Source organism: Pagrus pagrus (genome assembly GCF_965226575.1).
Source record: "Pagrus pagrus genome assembly, chromosome: 7".
NCBI lineage: Eukaryota > Metazoa > Chordata > Actinopteri > Spariformes > Sparidae > Pagrus > Pagrus pagrus.
Genome location: NC_140191.1, coordinates 13,138,288 through 13,157,153, shown reverse-complemented (window position 1 = coordinate 13,157,153; position 18,866 = coordinate 13,138,288). Strand labels below are relative to the sequence as shown.

At 44.6% G+C, this 18,866-nt stretch overlaps 2 protein-coding genes across 3 annotated transcripts in view; both read left to right on the top strand.

Annotated features, from left to right (window-relative positions):
• The window catches only part of grin2db (glutamate receptor, ionotropic, N-methyl D-aspartate 2D, b), a 53,275-nt gene extending 39,953 nt beyond the window's left edge, over window positions 1-13,322 (top strand). For both annotated transcript variants that reach the window (XM_084357671.1, XM_084357670.1), the window contains exons 15-16: window positions 2,439-2,674; window positions 3,595-13,322. In XM_084357671.1, coding sequence (XP_084213797.1) covers window positions 2,439-2,674; window positions 3,595-6,792 — 3,434 coding nt within the window. In that variant the 3' untranslated portion in view covers window positions 6,793-13,322. The remainder of the gene's footprint in view (window positions 1-2,438; window positions 2,675-3,594) is intronic.
• The window catches only part of prkcg (protein kinase C, gamma), a 35,872-nt gene continuing 24,153 nt past the window's right edge, over window positions 7,148-18,866 (top strand). The window contains exon 1 of the mRNA XM_084357677.1: window positions 7,148-7,228. The gene's annotated coding sequence lies outside the window, so the exon portion shown is untranslated. The remainder of the gene's footprint in view (window positions 7,229-18,866) is intronic.

Below are 18,866 nucleotides of genomic sequence, written 5' to 3'. Positions count from 1 at the left end.
CTCCATTGATCTCACTACAACTTGTTTTCTGATAAAGGCAAAAGTGCTGAGTAGCAAGATTTCCTTCTCCCCTCTTATCAGATCCACTTCTATTTTTTGCATAGTATCAGGATTTTGATTCCAAGAATATATTATTCAGTGAGCAGATATTAAAAAAATGTGAGGAGCTGGGTTTGAAGCTCTTGGCTGGCCGGGTGTTTTTTTCTCAGAAATCTTGCAATGAATGCCGAGAGGTTTGTCATGTTGTGATAAAAGCACAGGATGGTACGGGTCACGGTTTACTGCTCAACAACTGTGGAGCTCAGCGTCTCTGGACATGTCTGGCATCATGCCACATCTGGCATACTGCAGAATCCAAAACATGCACGCAGACACATTTACATATATGCGCACACATGAAGACACACAGTTTCCTTTATTAAATAACGTCTTTGTGGTCCGTGCCAGCACTGTGTTCGCACTGTGCCAGCTCTACCTGACCTGACCTGCCAGCAACGACAGAGGTGGAGTGTGGATTTGACACACCTGTCAGATTTGGCAGGCCTGAGCTGGCTGCGACTGAGAGGCAGAGACAACTGCCATCACAAAGGTCTGAGGGAGGGAAGAAGCAGGCGCTGTGAGAAAGAGTCGGATTGTGAGAGAGGGAGACGATGAAGCACAAGATGAATCACTGGAAGTCAAATGGCAGGAAAGCCAGGAGATGAGACTTAGAGCTTAGAAAAAGGATTCGAGTGGGGCTTGTGAAGTGGAGGACAGACATGAGACTACCTGTTTATCTGCACCTCTCACTGAGACACTCGCTGTTTTCACATCAGGCACCTCTTTGGACACACAGCTGCTGCTGAGGGTCAATGACACCGATAAATCCTCTTGAATGGGGTTAAAACACAGACCTTTGTGTCTTTATATGTACAGTATGTGTGTATGAGTGAATCCGAGACAGGGAGTTGTTACCTGAGTCTGCCAGTGGGCTGCAGTAGCGCTATGTCCATCTGTTGCTGTAGCTGGAGGCCACGGCTGATTGGCTAATGATGTTCTACAGGAGACACATTAGCCAGATCACACAGATGACTGAGTCGGCTTCATCTAAGCTATGCAAGCACAGCTAATGAAGGCACAAATGAAAAGCTTGAGTTTTTGGAGAGCAGTGTGTAGTTTTGCGGGTGGATGTGTGACTTGCCAGAGACTGTAACATGCAGTAAAAATGCAACCTTCAGACCTGCTCACTGCAGTGCTGCCCACCCTGCCATTGCTATTAGTGTGACAGAAAGCTCTCTTTACAAGTCAGTCCTGTTGGAGAGTACACCTCTTTAATTCCATCATGAATCATACCCTGCATCTTCTGGCTGTCCATCACTATGGTTACACCAGCAACCCCCGCAGCCAATCACAGGTTTAGCAGGGCAGCCCAGATTCATTAGGCCAGTGAGATCATCAATGAGCAGGCAGAATAGTTAGTGGGTGAACTGGCCTTGCCTGGTTTCTGGCATTCCTAACAGATGGGAATCATGAATCCCCCAGAGCTTCCCACCTTGATGGAGATTCTGACCATCCCTCCAGCACAATTAAATGATTATGATCTTCTCCTTCTGCCTCTGTCTCTGTCCCTTCCTATCGGTTCTCTCTCTCATCACATTTTTTCCTTCTTTTTTCTCTCCTCTCATCCTCTTCAAGCTGAGGAGTGTTCCCGCTGTTTGTCATAATGACACAATCTCAGCCTCTCGTCCTCCATCTCTGCTCCCCTTGTTCCAGCTCCCTCTAACTCTCTCTGTCTCCGTGTCGGTCTCATTTCCCCTGACGCGTTCGTGGACGGAGAAAGAATGCCGCTCACTCTCTCTCTTTGCAAAAATATTCTTCCCAACTCTCTCATTACCTCTCTCCGTCTCTCTTCCATGCTTGTTCAACCTATCCAACTATCTCACTGTGGCTCCTGGTCTCCCTTTCTCCTCTTCTCCTCATTTACTCTGGGTTACAATGTTGAGATTAGGTTGTCGGTGCCATTTTACTTCTCCGGGCTACTTCATTGTTTTGGACTCTCTCTCTGTCTCAGTCTCCTTTTTCTTTGTTACTTCAGACACTGTGCTGCTTTTTGTATTACTGACCTTTGACCTTGACAAGTCACCTTGGATAATGGGCAAACAGCAAGCAATACTGTAGACCTGTACTTTAGTGCTTATTAGCCTTTCTGTCTCCCTGTGTCCCTTGTCACAATCTATTGTCCTTCTTGTATCTATCTATCTATCTATCTATCTATCTATCTATCTATCTATCTATCTATCTATCTATCTATCTATCCATCCATCCATCCATCCATCCATCCATCCATCCTCCTCGTTTCTCTCCTCCTCTCTACTTTTACCCCCTTTTAACCTTTATCCATTTTCTCTCTCCTGCTTCTCTTACTCATCCTTGCCCCCCCTCATCCATCCCCTTTCCAGATGAGATTGAGATGCTGGAGCGCCTTTGGCTGTCCGGTATCTGTCATAATGACAAAATTGAGGTGATGAGCAGTAAACTGGATATTGACAACATGGCTGGGGTCTTCTACATGCTGCTGGTGGCCATGGGCCTCAGTCTGCTGGTGTTTGCCTGGGAGCACTTGGTCTACTGGAAGCTGCGCCACTGCATGGCCACCAGCTCGGGAAAATTGGACTTTCTCCTTGCAATCAGCAGGGTAAGTGTTTTTGTGTGTTTTTTTGCTTGGCTTTTTTTGCACTAGCAAACTAAATGTCTTACTGTATTGCAGAAATTGTATTGTAAATACAATGTATGTACATGTAAATGTATTTTGGCGCCTCAACATTTTCCATCCACATTTCTCTTACCTTCAATTTAGTGCACTAAAACTAGGCTACACTATAACAGGGCAACACAATTGGAACCAAAATGCTGTGCATGTAGCCATATCTTCATACATGTGTAAACATGTGTGCTCCTGCCTTTGTGTGCCTGTATCTGTTACCGAGTGTGATCGTTAGAAAGTGTGAGGTCCGGGGTCAATTCAATTCCACTCAGTCAATTCGGGAGATTAATTGAAATTCAATTCTGCTCACACCCTGGATATCCTGTTCCTTTGACAGTGACCTTGACAGAGCGGGCCCACACCATATGCATGGGATTATTGTGGCCTCACTGATAATAATTTATCCTTCTTGCCAGTGCAGTTGTAATTTATGCATTTATGTATGCGATTTCATTAACCAAACAAAACACAACTGTACTATAAATAGAAATAGATGTTTATCTGAAAAATAGCAATCTTGCATTTCTTTTGGAAACTGCAACTTATTTAGATTGCTATTTCATGATTCCCATTCTCGTCCACTCCTCTCTCTCTGTCCCTCTTTCAGTCTCTCATGAACATACAGTAATACAATGTGTTTTGTGCATGTTTCTGCATGACAGCTGCAGTATGCTGCATCTGTGCACATCTATGTTGTTACATTTTTTGCCAATATATTTCTGCACCTTTATCTCTAAAGCAACATCTATTGATTTCATTTTTCATTTCAGGAAATACTGTTTATTCAATTTCATTTCATAGGATGCTGTGAATAAACTCTGTGTTTCTGATTTATGCTCTCTTTTCCTCAGGGCATGTATAGCTGCTGTAGCTTTGAGGATGAAACAGCACCAGGTGGAGCTAAATCTTTGCCTACTCATCATCATACTGCAATGGTTACAGTCCCATCCCAGCCACATGTTGTCTCAACGTCTATGACGAATCCAGCTATTGCTATGGCGCAACAGCAGCAGCCACCGCAACAGCAGCAACCGCAGCCCGTCTACAAAACACCTCTACCGGGCTCTCCTCCCACCGTGGTGCTTTCTGGGACAGCACTGGGTCCCTCCACCACCCCCATTGCTGGTGCACCCCTCCCTTGCTCCACCTTCCTGCCCCGGCCAGACCGCAGACTGGCTGTGGTGGATCGCTGGAGGCTGCCCAAATCTGCTACAGCCACCAACCCAATGGCTGTAAGGGGGGCCATCACTGACATGGGACCCTTTGCTCAGAAAGTCCCACCAAACTGGGTTTCTACTGCTGGAGGGGGTGGGGGACTTGATGGTTATAAGAGATACTATGGTCCCATTGACCCTGAGGGACTGGGGCCCTGCATGGAGCAGCAGGCAGGGTCCCAGACCCCCAAGACTATGCCCAGGGGCCACCCCCAGCCCCCTCCAGCCAGTGTGGCCTTCTACTCAGAGAAGGGCATGGACCACGGGGTGGGGAAGAGGGTGGTGGGAAGTGGCAGCGGAGGTCAGGGGAAAGGGGCCGTTAAACCTCTGGGAACTCCCAGACTGCCTCCTAAGAGTCAGGCCCCTCTGCCTCCTACACCCCCGCTGCCACACCCCTCTCCCCCTCTCCCCTCATCCTTCTGGAGGAAGCGCAGGCCCAAGAAGCCCAAAGAGCCTGGAGGGCCACTATACGAGAACATTCTGCCCCTGGGGCGGAGGGGAGGAGCACGAGATGGAGTGAGGGAGGGCGGAGGGAGGAGGGCACGCCCCCTCTCTCCCCCGCTCTCACTTCCTGTGCCAGTACCCCTCAGCCCCTCTTACACCCCTCCTTCACCCTCTGCGTCCTTGCACTATACGTCCTCGTCCTCGTCGTCGACAACCTCATCTACATCCACGTCCTCATCTGCCTCATCGTCTCGCTCCACCTCTCCCACCTACTCTTACAGCTCCTCCAGGAGCACACGAGACAGAACTGGAGGAATAGATGGAGAGGATGATGATGACGATGAGGAGCTGACGGAAGAGTCTAGCCTCCTTCTTGGCAGGGGGAGGGAAAGGGAACGCTCAATCATCCGGCCTCGTTCCCTCAGCCACGGGCGCCTGCCACCACCCATACCCCCCAGGAAACCACGCACATCCTGGGGTGACAGAGAAAGGGAACGAGAGAGGGAGAGAGGAGGAAGCCAATTGTCTCAGCTCCAAGAGTGGTGGGCAAGCTGGAGTGAGAGAGAGAGGAGTGGAGGAGATGCTGAGAGGCAAAAAAGGGAAAAGAAGAGGAGAAAAGAGAAGGAGAAAGAGAAGAAGAAAAAGAAAAAGAACAAAAAGAGGAAAAAGAGGGAAGAAAGAGAAAGAGAGCGAGAGAGAGAGAGGAAGCGGAGAAAGGTGAAAAAGAAGAAGAAGAAGGCACTTAAGACAAAGAAAAGGAAGAAATCAATTGGCGGGAGACGCTCTGAGCCAGAGGAGGGTGATGTAGAGCCAGAGAGGGAAGGGGAGGCAGAAGGAGAGAGGGAAGGAGGAATACAAGACTACTCATCCTTCTCTGCCCAGTACCGGGGCACATTTGGGGACAAGGGGCGGGATTCATGGGACGGAGAGCGGGAGAGGGCTAGGAGAGAAGTAGGAGACGAGGGAAATGATAGGGAACAGGAAGACAGCAGCAGGATCAGGGAGAGGCGTCCCAAATCCTCACGCCCTCATTCCAGACATCATACCCCCAGTAAGCGCTACCCTAACCTCAACAAACTCCCTGCATCAGTCAAATTTTGGGTGAATGGAAGAGGAGATGATTCTAATACTCCTCCAACATCCCTGCACCCACTCCTTCCATCCTCCAAGAGGAGAAGAAGTGGAGGAATGGACAGGGATGACAGTGGTAGACTCGGAGAGCGGCGTCCTTTGTTAATGCATTATGAAAAAGAGAAAGCACAGACAAGAGAAGGGCTGTCCTTCCATGAGTGGGACTCTGAGGATGACGAGGATGATGATGATGACGAAGAGGAAGACAGAGATAGAGTGAGGGAGCGGGTGGAGGAGAGGGGAAGGAGAGCAGGTAGGGGGGCAGTGTCTGAGTCAGAGAGGGACAGGGCCAGGGCAGAGGACAGTTATTCAGATGAGGGCTCATCAGGGGAGTTTGGCCGTTTTGAGAGATACTGGGAGGGAGGTGCAGGGGGAAGCAGCGCTGGAATAGGGGGCATAGGCGGAGGAGGGTGGTTCTTTGGCACCTACCCCTCCAGAGAGAAAGGGGGCAGTATCAACAGTCGGGATGATTCCCTACTAGGAACTCGGGCAGAGGGTTGGATTGGTGCTGATTTCTGGGGTTCAGGGCCAGGAGTAGGTTGGGGTTCAGGTGGAGGGAGCGGAGGGCTCGGCTCACAGTGGCCACCACCCCCTGCAGCCTTCCCTCCTCCTAGAAGATACTGGTCAATGGACAAGATTCCTGTGAAGGGAGAGAAAAAATGGAAGAGTGGAGGAGGGAAGAGCAAGGGGCGAGCTAGGGACAGAGGGGAAGAAGCAGGACGTGCCACCATGTGCTCCTGTAGCCTTTATCCCCAACCCCATCCTTACCCACATCCCCACAGCCGCTCGCACACCTCCCACTCCAAGAGAGGAGCCACGGCGCTTTCCCATAGCCAGGAAGAGCTTCTCCCCCACTGCCACAGCTTCAGCGGGGGTTCTCGCCCCAAGCCTCTGCCCCCCAAACCAGACAGTCAGGCCAAATCAGGCAGCCAATCTAACCTCAGCCTCAGCACACAGCCCACAGACCATCCAACGCAGCCCTCACCGTCGCCACCCCAGCAGCCGTCCATGTCTCCCACCTCTCTCCCGATGCCCATCCCGCCTCCGCCCTCTTCATCCTCCGTCTCACCACCAGCAGGGGTAGGGATGGCAGGCCAGGGCCAGGCACAGGCTTCGGCCAGCGCCAAACTCCAGTATCAGAGACTGCGCTCGGTGCCACAGCCACGGAGGTTCTACTCCCCCCATCTGCCACTCAAAGCCAAGAGCCTGTGCTCACGCCGAGGGTCAGCCCACTTCTCCAGCCTGGAGAGCGAGGTATGACAGGGGGAGAGGAGAGAGGGAGACGTGGGAGCGAGCACCACTGCTATTGAGAACCGTGGTGCCATGGCAGCTGGGGCCAGGGATGACACCAGAGATATGGCTGCCTCGGTGGCCATAGGTAATCAATTAGCAAACATCACTGCGGGAACTAATATGGACAGTAGTTCTACTGCCAACACTACTCTGTGTGAGAGCAACACCACCGCCACCCGCTCCATTGTACGCGTTCTAGTGAAGGCGACAGTGAGACGCCACACCAGGGTGAGCTACATCCGTTTGGATGGTTCCTATGACAACGTGAGTGAAGGCGAGACTGCATCACCGGGGACTGCAGCTCCTGAACTTCTTCTCCGCTCAGAATTGAGCTTTGTGATGTCATCTTCGGTTCTCCTCCCCTCCCCGAGTCACAACTATGGATAAGAGTAGTCTCCAACCTGTGAGTAATGATGTCATATTTGTACACACAAACACACACATGCACGGGCACACACACACGCACAGATATATGCTCAAAACGTCTCCCTCCCTCTGGCTTTGAGAACACACCTCGGTGGGATGTGGAGAGACCCACCCTCTCCCAAAAGAGACCAGTGATGGTCAATAGACTCTGGCTCCCTGTCCTCATTGGCTGTTGGCTTTTGAACTGGATTGGTGGACTGCTTCTTGGTGTTGGAGAGACTGCCCCCTCCTCCCTTTTGTAAATCAGTTGATATGAAAAGCAATGCAGTCAGCTCTCTCATGCACTCTGTCTGCCTGATCACCTTTCACTGGACAGTGAGGACAGTGCTGTTTATTTGCCCACAGTGACCTCATGACACCATCAGACCCATCTAGCTCTACCCCAGGACCATCTACGTGATGTCATGTTTTACTAGAAACCCTTTTAACCAATCAGAACAGGAACCACTTCTCCTCCTCCCTGTTGGAGCTTGTCATGTCACCTCTGGTCCAACCAGAGCTCGAACACAGTTGAGTATCAAAGTATTTGAACAACAAACTGAACTTTAAAAGAGAAATAACAATAAGAACAAAAAAGACATGTAGCAGATTTTCTTTTACGTCTGTCTTTTCTTTTCTTTCTTACTCAGACTTTTTCTCCCCATGCCCTCTTTTTTATTCTATCAATATATTTCTCTCACTGTGTTAGTGTTTTAATAAAGAGGAGGCTGGATGTGGCTAGTATTGGAAGTGGGAATGATTCAATAGCAGTGCCAAATTTCCACTCAAGAGCTTTTAAGCAAGATTGGTTTTCAAGTAATTTGTTTTCATAGATAAAGCCCTTTCTTTTCTTTCCACATGTGAACAACACATAATTCACCATCATGTAAGTGGATCAAGGGGATGATTGGTGCAATATCTGTAATTGGCACTAGATGGCTGCATAATATTCAAATAAGCTTTGGAGACGATTGAGCAAAAGCGTCTGGTGAGTTTAATAATTGTAGCTACATGATGCAGAGCAATGAGCATGCTGCTATGAACTTTATTATTTTTATGAAAGTGGCCAGTCAGGATTTATTCAGAGGAAGTAAGGGGGATTAAAACCAAGTGCAGTGTATTATAAAACTTCTCTTAGGATATTATTGTATTTCACCACCACACTGTACCTTGGTAGAGTTTGTAGATGATGGATTATATGAAGCACAATTCTTCATTGTATTTTTTCGGACATGTGTGCCATAGCTGCAACTGCACAATCTACAGGTTAACATATTTTGCTGGTATGTGGAAAGCTAATCACTTGATGTTGACTCATGTTGCTATTATGGACAATAAAACTCACTGTAACCAAGGTTCAAATAACAAAGTATCACAGATACTTGTGCTAAGGAAATGGTCTTTTACTTTGACTATTTCCTTTCGGCAAATAAGACTGAACAATATACTGTGAATGCTTTGAGTTCCAAATTTAAGGTGCATATATGATAGCTGAGACTTCACTTAATGCAGTCAGTAATAACTCCTGTTATCAAGATTATCAGATGACTGTTTGACTTTGAGCAATATTCCCACCTTCAATGTGACAGGGATGCAAAGGTACATCTGTTTGCATCCAAGACATTGTAATTGTTTTTCCTCTAGTTTAAAATGAGATCATTTGTTTCAGCCAGAGTCAGGTGTTCCACATCTTCAAATGATTTTCTCTTCGGTGGGATAGGTTTCATCTAATTTGGTCAGATTGCGATTGTAATAAATTAGTTAAAGTCCACAGCACCTGGCTCTGGCTGACCAATATGAATATGAAATGCTATGTGTTCAAGAGCGAGTAGTGAACTCCAGCATTGTACCCTCTGTGAGCTGTGCCAAAAGCCATCTACTGTGTAAACTGTGCCAATGTTGCCAACATTGCAATGCATACGCTCCATTTTCATAAGGTCAACACATCCACCTCATTTCTCACACTAAGACCAGCCACAGCCCAGCTCTTCTTCTATTGTAGTTGAATGTAGCTTTGACATGATGTAGCAAAAGAACACCTACTTTTAGACTTTGTAGCTTTTTGGATGCTGTTGATAATGGATAGAAGGAGGGGGAGGGGGTTGACCTGCTATGTAAGGGACTGTGCGTTGTGTTTGTGCATGTCGTCACAGATCGAAGGGTTAGTCGACCTTCTCAATTCCCCTTTTAACTTTTTTGCCTTTCAATGAGGGCAGACTGTACCTTTTATCTGCACATGGATGGCTTTTTTTCTAGGTCTGCGTGGGGCAATTTTTAAAACAATCTGTCTTTGTTTTTAGAGAAATGCTTTTGCCTTTTCCCATCCTTTTGGAAAGCCCCAGAATCATTGCATGTTTAGCTGAATGAAATCTCAAAGATTTGTGGTGGGAGTGGTTGTGTAGTTCAATTTTAGCAAATGCTTAGGACCCAGGGCAGCCACCTTTCAGTGAGGTAGTAAGCTCGTTGACTCTGCACCCCGACAGTGGAAACCACGGCTTCCTGTGTAGTTGAACACAGTCATTTTCAACCAATCAACAGGGCTTAAACCTGGTATGTCATTGAGCATTATTGATTTCTTGAGGCGCTAATACTTAAGTCTGTGACTGCATGAACAGAAGTGACTCTTAAAAACCCTCTGGCTTATTTTGTTTTATTTATTTTATTTTATGCTGAGAAAAAAGAATATATTAAAATATACTATGTTTTTGAGAATGTACCATGTTATACTGTGATTTAACTGAGATATTTTATTGTATTCAATTATCATTTGAATTCTATCATTTATCTATAAAGAAATATATATGTACAAATAAATATATACATATATATACATACAGGTATATATATATATTAGTTAAGTTTGGTATATTTGGAGGAAGTGTTAGATGAAATAGTTTTAAATGTTTTAGCTTTGTAGCGATTCTAGACACTGAAATCATTTTTGAATTTCGATTCCTCCTATATGACTGTGAAGACATTAGTGCCTGTGACAAAAAAGACAAGTAAAAGTCTAAACTCTCTATTCATCTGTATCTACAATAGCTATCAGTCTGTCACTCCTCTCGTACTACCTAACATTACTTTTTGAAACTCGCTGCTTTCACACATTAGTATGTTTCTCTCACACAGTCTGCTGTCTCTTTTGCTTTCTCCTGCTCAGCTCTGCAGTTCCTTCTCCTGGTTTTCATTAACGAGCTACAAACATTCTCCGCCTCTCCTCTTTTTAAAATTTGATCATATGGTGATCACATCTCTTTGTTAATTAACCCATCCATTGACCTTTGCTTTGTTCCTTTGATCACCTCCTCTTTAAATCAGCTCATTCCTCTGTCTGTCTCTCACTTAGCAAAAAACAGAGACCAGTAGATACTGTGTTCTTGCTCCTTTTGACTGATTGTTGATGATGATGATCAATTAATTGATTGATGAAATAATTAATGAACAATGTTACTATTACTGATGTGACTGAAGTGTGTATCTGACGACCATGCCACTGTAGCAAGTCTGGGCTGTACCACACCACCAGCGAGCAAATGAGGCCACAGTTGCTATGGTGTTGCCATGGCATTTTCATGGCGTTGCCATGGTGTCCTCTGCACCGCCACCACCTGGTGCCTGCTGGGTAATGTAGTTTAATGTCCTTCACTTTCCCCCCCAAAAATGGTCCAAGATCTGCTATGCTCCCCTCTGCTCGGTCCTGAACTTGATCAGTGGGAGGTGAAATATTTAAAGCAACATTAAGTAAGACTTTGATTTGGCACCCCGACAGTTTGAGTTTCCGTTTCACTGAGACATCACTGTTCTAAATATGCAACATTTTGTGATTGCTGTGCATATTATGAGAACTTTGCTATCAAAGCCGAACATCCAGCAAATTTACCAACACATGACAGAGTAATCCAGCAAATATCACTCACTTATGTCAGTAAGAAGGCCACCTTGGCGTCTGTCTGTGCAGCCTTTAATTTCGTGAAGCTCTCGCCAACGACTAAAAGCCAGTTTGAGATTTTCTCTTCTCTGGCCTCTTGCTTGGTCACTCTCCTCTAAGCTTCGTCTGTTGATGTCTTTTTCGGTTTTTAATGTCCGTAGAGCCAGTTGAGCCTGGTTCCATCACCTGCTTGCCTGGCTCCACTTCAGTCGCCCATTCTGGTGCTGCTTCTGACATTCCCTGCTCTGAGCCTGGAACCTCCTCCTCCCAGCAGTCCAAAGCTCCTGTGCTAGTGGTGTAAACTCCAGCACTTCCCAGGAGGTGCTCCAAACTCTCAGTCTGGTCCGAGAACAGTCAGTCAGCTGCAGAGCTAATTGACCTAACTAGCTAACAGCAGCTACAGCTAGCAGCAGTTAGCGGCTAAGTAAAGTTTTTTGTCCATCGTGAATCAGAGTTGAAGCAGAGCAGCTGGAGGAGATCGGAGAGAAACCAAAAAACATTTTCAACAATTTCTGTTACACCGACGTTGGTGGTGGTTTGTGAAGTAGCTGTAAAGCCTTACACACTTCTCATGGGAGATCATAGCCACTCACCCAGAACAGCCGTTTAGGGCACAAACGAGAGAGGCCCCATTCTCCTTCTCACAAGTTGGTATATAAACAAAAAGTTTTTGAAGCTTTTAAAGGTAAAATATTAACATAATGTTGCTTTAAAAGCTCACTTTGGGAGAGTGCTGAGGGGGAACATGGTGGTGACATGTCCGCTGTCTATGCTGATCTAGACTGGTCTGGTTTGGCTTGAAGTGGCTATGGTAATGTGTTGATATCCGGTCGATCACCTAATCTTTAAATCATCGGTTTTTGCTGCATGTTTTCCCAAAAGCTTCGTATCACAGATAGCCTCAAACCAGTCAGGAGATAAGTGTATTTCTGTGTCTCTGCTCGTGTATTTCTTGTATCGAATGTGTGTGTTTTATGTTGAGAGGGTACATGCCATGCCTGACTGTTGCATGTGCACTAATCATGTGTAAAGGCTCACTGCAGCATGATTCTGTAGTGCTCTCCTTTGCTCTCCCTCTGTTTTAACTCTCTCGCTATTTCTGAAAATCACATACACACACACACACTTTGCTGTGCATGCATATTTAACATACAATGCGTACATCACTCAGCCAATGATCCTCATCTTCCTCTAGCCCTCACTAAGCTGCAATCTTAAGCATCGCCTCAAGTACTCTTATCATCCCACACAGGCACATGTGTGGCCTCACAAACACTCACACACAGTGCACGCCAGACACACACTCCGGCTACTCTAATTTCTGGGAAATGCAGAATCTTTTGTGTAAAATTTAGTTTAGCAGAGGAAGTTAAGTACATTCACAATGACGGCTCTGATTGTTTTGAGCTATCCGTCTCTTGAGTTTGCTGTATAGTCCTGCACTCCGCCTTGCATTGCCCTGCCTGTTCTGATCCATCAATTCTTGTTCAGAGTCGTCGGGTTCAATTTGTTTTACTTTGCTGACTTGCTCCTCCTTTGATTTACCTTGTTGTTCTAATCCACTTTGATTTATCCGTTTTACTGTCTGGTCAAATTGTATGCATTGAACGCTCCAGTCCAGCCTAGTGCAGCGCCCTCCAGGCTAGTCTAGTGCCTGAGTTTGTAAGAGACCCTGGCGCACCCTCTCCTCTCTCTACCGGCCCGTTACCTGGGAAGCAATACGTGTGGTGCTCCAGAATACAAACAGGGTCTTCATTGGCTGAATCGGCCATGAATTATATCAAGGAAAAACAGGAGTGCCACACGTTGTACTAACCAGGTCTCAGGTCTGCATGTTGCACCACGAAAAGCTTATCCGACCACAGTGACAGGGCGCATATACCCACAGAAACCAGTGTGTGTGTGTGTGTGTGTGTGTGTTTTCAGCATTGTACAAGGCCCAGCTCTGCTCTAGTAACCTCGCCAACACTATAGGCCTACTTACGGGTTGCTAAAGCGGGTTGCTAGTAGGGTGATGTTGCTCCTAGCCCAGACTGGTCTGGTCTATGCCCTAATTTAAATGTGTTAGTTTATTTGACATTGTCTGTCTGGGGTGGGGCTGGAGGGTCAGTGCTGCACTTACTTCCTGAGAATTGCTTCATAAAATATGATTCTCTTTAATTAACGCCAGTGGTGCTGTGTTTCCTTCCAATTCTTTTGTCACGAATGCTATTATAAATAAGAGGCTTTGAGATTGTGTTTGTGCAGTGTGTGTGCACCTGTGTGTGTGTGTGTGTGTGTGTGTGTGAGTGTGTATCTTATCTTGTGACAGTATTTTTCATACAAGCCATTACCCAGTCAGAACTCCTTCAAAGTAAATTTATGGAGAGCTCAAAGAGTAGTTTCTTTGGCATTCTGACAGGCAGTCCTCTGCCAAAGTGTGTGCGTGCGTATTTTTTGTGCGTTTCCCTGTGTGTGCGCGCGCATGCTTGCTTGCATATATTTCTCAGAGGTTTCTCGGCTCTTGTCAGACTTTTTGCTTTGATCTGGCCAGAGCTGACCTAACATAATCCACTTCCTTCGCCCTCAAAGAGAGCAACACACCTAACACTCCGCCTCAACTCTCAACCTCGGCCAACAGCGGCCAAGTCGGAGCCACCTGACCGGCTCTGTTTCCACTACAACAAACAGCTGTGTTCTGCTGATCAGATCAGAATTTTAAACAGACCTGACCCTCATGCAGCTCTCTGGGAAGTCATCCGTAAACTGATATTTGCACTGATAGCCTTCGTTTTTTGTTTTTGTTTTGTTTTGTTGTGCTTGGTTTGTGTTTTTTTCTTTCCCCAACCTCCTTGAACAGAATTAATTATATCCAGAATACGTAAGAGGGTTGCAAACACAGAGAGGTGTATGAAAGTGAGTTTGAGATAGTTTTAACTTTCATCCTCCTTTGTGGAAACTCTCTCATCTGGTCCTCGAGGTGAGATTTATTCCCAAACTTGTTTCTTTCAAACGCTGCTCAGCCAAGCATGACAAAACATCTAAACAGTACCTGACACATGATATTCTGCAAGAGTGTTGATGGGGATATTAAATATGTTTTGTTCTGCTCCCCGTGCGCCTGCGATCTGCTAATTAGCCATGCTTTGTCAGTGTGATGGGCTAATGGCTAATTGCATTGTGAGGCCTCTGTGTGTACATGCGGTAATGACTTAACGCTCTAATAAGATTGAGTTACAGGCAGTTGGATCATGGTGTCCCCAAACACTGATCTGAGGTCAGTGTTATGCTTTTCTCTCTAATGGCTATGATGGGAGAGTGGAGGCTATAAACCGATCCTTGATCTCCCACGTGGGATTTCGATCACTCACTTTGTGTTCGGTCATTTATGTCAGAGCCGATGCCAGCAGTGATGTAGTTCATCTTTACGGATAGCAAATACAGGAATACAGTTTTTATTTGATTAAAAATACATCATATTGAATGAATGTTGATCAACGATGCTTTTATCTTGAAGTCGTAAAATATGCATGGTCTGGATTGGTCACTTGATGAATGTCTGCCCTCAACACAGCTATTTATCTGTGTACCTCTTCTTCCACCTGCTTCATTCTTTCCCCCTCCATCTCCCCTCTCCTCTGCTGCTGCAGCACCTCCCAGCCCTCACTCACTTCTCTTCCAACTCCACGGTCACACACACACACACACACATATACACTACAGTGACACGCACACACTCATGAGCGGTGTGCGGGAATGGAAGGAGTGTGCTGCGTCCCTGCTGAGGTGCAGCAGATTGATCCTGTACTGATCTGCCACCGGGTCCCTGGGGATTTGTAACGCATGTCTGCGGTGCAGGGCTTAACACTTTCTCTCGCTCTCTCTCTGTCTTTGGCTCTCTCTCTCTCATTCTGTCTCTGTCCAGCAACACGAGCGTCGTCTTTTGCTATGCAGTGCAGTGGCCCTCACGCTCCCGCACCGCTCGCCCTCCATCTCTCTCAGTATTCTGCCAATAACGGGTTCCCTTCGTCTTTCTGTTTTGATTTTCTTTCAATTCGGTTTCCTCTGACTGATTCTGTCATTTCATTTACTCTGCTCTGCTCTATCTCTGGTTATCCCGTCCTTAAAATCACTCAGCTCTCCCTGTGGATTTCCCTTTCTACTGCATTTTTATTGATAATTTCTCTATTGTTTCTGTCACTACTCTTTTGCAGATGCTGTTGTCTTTCCAACATGTTTATAGAAATATCTATATATCGATATGTACTGAGCAGCTAATTTTTTTGTATCCATGTGCATCTACACACACTGTACTCACACGCACAGTACATGTGGAAGGAGAGCGCTGTTTCTCTTTCATCATGTGTGCAGCGCCGCAGGGTTCTACAACTCATCGGCTTGATCTCTGAAGTTGAAAAAACAGCCAAGTACCCTTTCATCTCATGCTCTTTTTTCCCAGATACACAGCCAATCTCTCGCATCCTCCATTTTCACATGAGCATCAATGGGCCACGACCAGGGACAAATGAGCTAACTGACCCACAGTTTATCCCACACTGTGTGCGTACAGAATGTGTGTCTTTTCTCTCTGTTTGTATTAGCACGATTGCATGTTTTTTTAATCATTCCAAGCCGCACCAGTGTTAATCAGTGGCTTTTTGATTAATTGTAATGGTGATGAACACGGAGTATATTTACACATTAATGCAGACACCACTTTTAATGCAAATTCCTTCCCTTCATTTAGTTCGCCAGGATCTCTGTGGATGTTTAAGCTGTCAAACACACTGTAGCAGCGGCTTGTATCTTCTGTAAACTGGTCCGTTACACATCAGCCGGCAAAGGAGTGCATGTCATCTGATACTTTGTAGTTTATCTAAAAAAGACGTTGAGAAACAATTATTGACATTATCAATTAATTTCATTCACGTCTTTCATGTACACTGTAAAAACAAATGTCATTTTATGATTTTTTTTCTGTTTATTTTACATATTTTTCCTGTATTTTTGAGATAAACAAAATATAAATAAAATTACAAATATAAACTGTAAATGTACATGTCTAATGTAAAATAACAAAAAAGATCTATAACTGTGAAGAAGCGTAGAATTTCCATTTTCTCACAGAAAATGTATTTTTTCCATAAAAATAGTTTTGCAAAGATTTTTTAATTGAATGTTATGTTCAAGGTTATTACTGTAATTACATTTATAAAATTAGATACAATTGGTGACAATTAACAGCAAAAGGAGTTTTGGTTCTGTAGTTGCATTTACATTTATTTTGCAGTTACATTGATTTGTTTATTAGTTGACAGATATCTTGTATAATTGTGGAAGTTTTCACAACCAAACTTTGAATAAATGTGTTTTTAACAACTTTCTTGCAATGTTTTTCACAAACTAGTTAGCCCACTTTTCCCATCATGCATTGTGCTGAACCGTTTGTTAAGTCTGCTTTTTTGTGTTACAAAATGCACACACAAGTTTTTGTTAGTGTTTCTCAGAACATCGTGGCTTATATTGTGACTTATATTGATGTCACATTTCTTTACTCCAGCTGTAAATCTGATTTTTGGTAACACCAGTATGTACTCTAGAGGCACTTGATGCTACATACAACAGTTGTGCGTTCTGCCGGGTAACAGATGAAGATAATGACGTATTGATGGTAAGCTGAAAGTAGTTGAGTGGGTTAAGATGACCAGATATGTAATTTTGTTATATTCCATGTCAATTAGCTTTTTCAAATGAAATTACATGATAAAATCCATCTAAAAAACAGCACTTTTCTGCAATTTAAAGCCTGATTATTTGTATGATAACAGTGTTCGACCATATTTAAAGGTAATTTCATTGTTTTTGTATGTGTAAATATCTTTTAAACATTAAAAGGCCAAAAAATAAACAAGACCCCATGTAAAGTTAAAGCTAAAAAAGTTGTCATGACAGAAAATGACTGTGTTTTTACAACATGGTTATTTTAAAGTATTTTTGGCACCTCCTGATTATGATTTTGTTTTTTACAGTGTATAAATAGAAAATGGTGAAAAAATAAAAAAGCTTCGTCAGAGCCTCAGGTTACGTCTTAAAAGCGCTTTGATAGTCCGACTGACGGTCCAAATCTCCCAGATATAAAACAGAAGTAGCAAGCAAAACACATTTAAGTAGCTGGAGCCAGAAAATAATTGTTGTTTTGCTTGAAAAATTAATTAAATGATCTTTTATCACATGTTGCTGATTATTTTTCCGCAAATTAACTGAACAATGAATGGACTAATCAGCTCTTATGTTGGTATCTGGTGTGTTCTTGATTTGTTTGTAGTTGTGATTCATAAGGATTTGTTTGTCTCTATTGTCCCATTGTCATGATTTAAAGTGAAAAGAACGAGAAGCTTTGTGTGCAAACAGTCCTGAAGACAGAGCGTTAACATCAGTGGGAACGGGAGCTTGTTGTATGCTGTGGCCAATTTGTCTGAAGCAACATTAGCACCACATCTAGGACACAATAATTATTCATAATACTTCCTTGTTTGCCTCTGTGTATGCGTGCATGTGAGCGCATGTGTGTGTGTGTGTCTAATGCCACCTGCCCAAAGGGAATTCATCCTAGAAAACTGGGATGAGATTAAGATATCCTCAGACTTTACCTTGCTCTCCCCTCACCTCATTATCCAATAGCCCCTCTTACCCTGAATCCCTTGCCCTCCTGCTTTCATCCTTCCCCTTGAGCACATTTTGTTCACAACCGTCTCTTCCTCCCTGCAGCAGTGAGAAAGCTTTTTGCAGCCTGCAGTTGAGGTTTTGAGTTCTTGTTAGTTTTATTGCACATACCGTGAATAGTAATATGTTTCAGCGGACGCAGTTTTCCTCATGTTGGTATATGATCATGTTGGTATACTCCTCCGTAAGACTCAACGTCAGTAGAAAGTGGAAACACTATAAAACACTAATAAAAAAAAAAAAAATGGACAGACACCAAATGCCGCTGTTATTTAAATAGATAAAGATATACTAAAAACATAATCGAATATTAATAAAGTACTTGTGTTGCTTAAAGCAGCAACAATCAATATTTTAATATTACTAATGGATCACATGACTGCTTGTATGTGAACAGGTCACTGGTAGAGATGACCCACAGAGAAGGATTGATTCTGCAGGTCCCCTCAGCTCAATGGAGCATTTTCTTTTTGGCTCATTGCCCTGTAGCTTTTGTTTCAGTTAAAAAGAGCCTAACCTATACACTGTAAGCTACCTGCTCAGGCGGACATAGTTAGCAACTAGCTGGTGAACCCCGTCGAGCATTTGGCAACTAGAGAGCCAAATTTTCCACCAGAGGTTAGTGAAAGCGAAACCAGTTCAAAGTGAAGTGAATATCACACTAACATTCATCAGATGGACAGGAACACGACTCTACGTGAAGATAATAGTCTTATGGGAAATTTACACTATTACAGTAGCAAAGGGGATAGCAAAAATGGAGATCATCATCATCAATTAAACCAGTAATAATAAGAGAAAAAGCTGTAAAAACAATGTGAACAATATAAATAAGAACCAAAAACACTGTTGCACATTGGGATGCTGAAATTGCCCATCGGGGCATTGAGATTACGTTCCTCTGTTACTGTTGGATGTGACCGCTGCATGAAAGCTGCTGAAAAGTTTAAAAATGTCCCCTTGAAACTGACCAAAAACATTTGAAACTACAGTGAGAGGCAGGCAG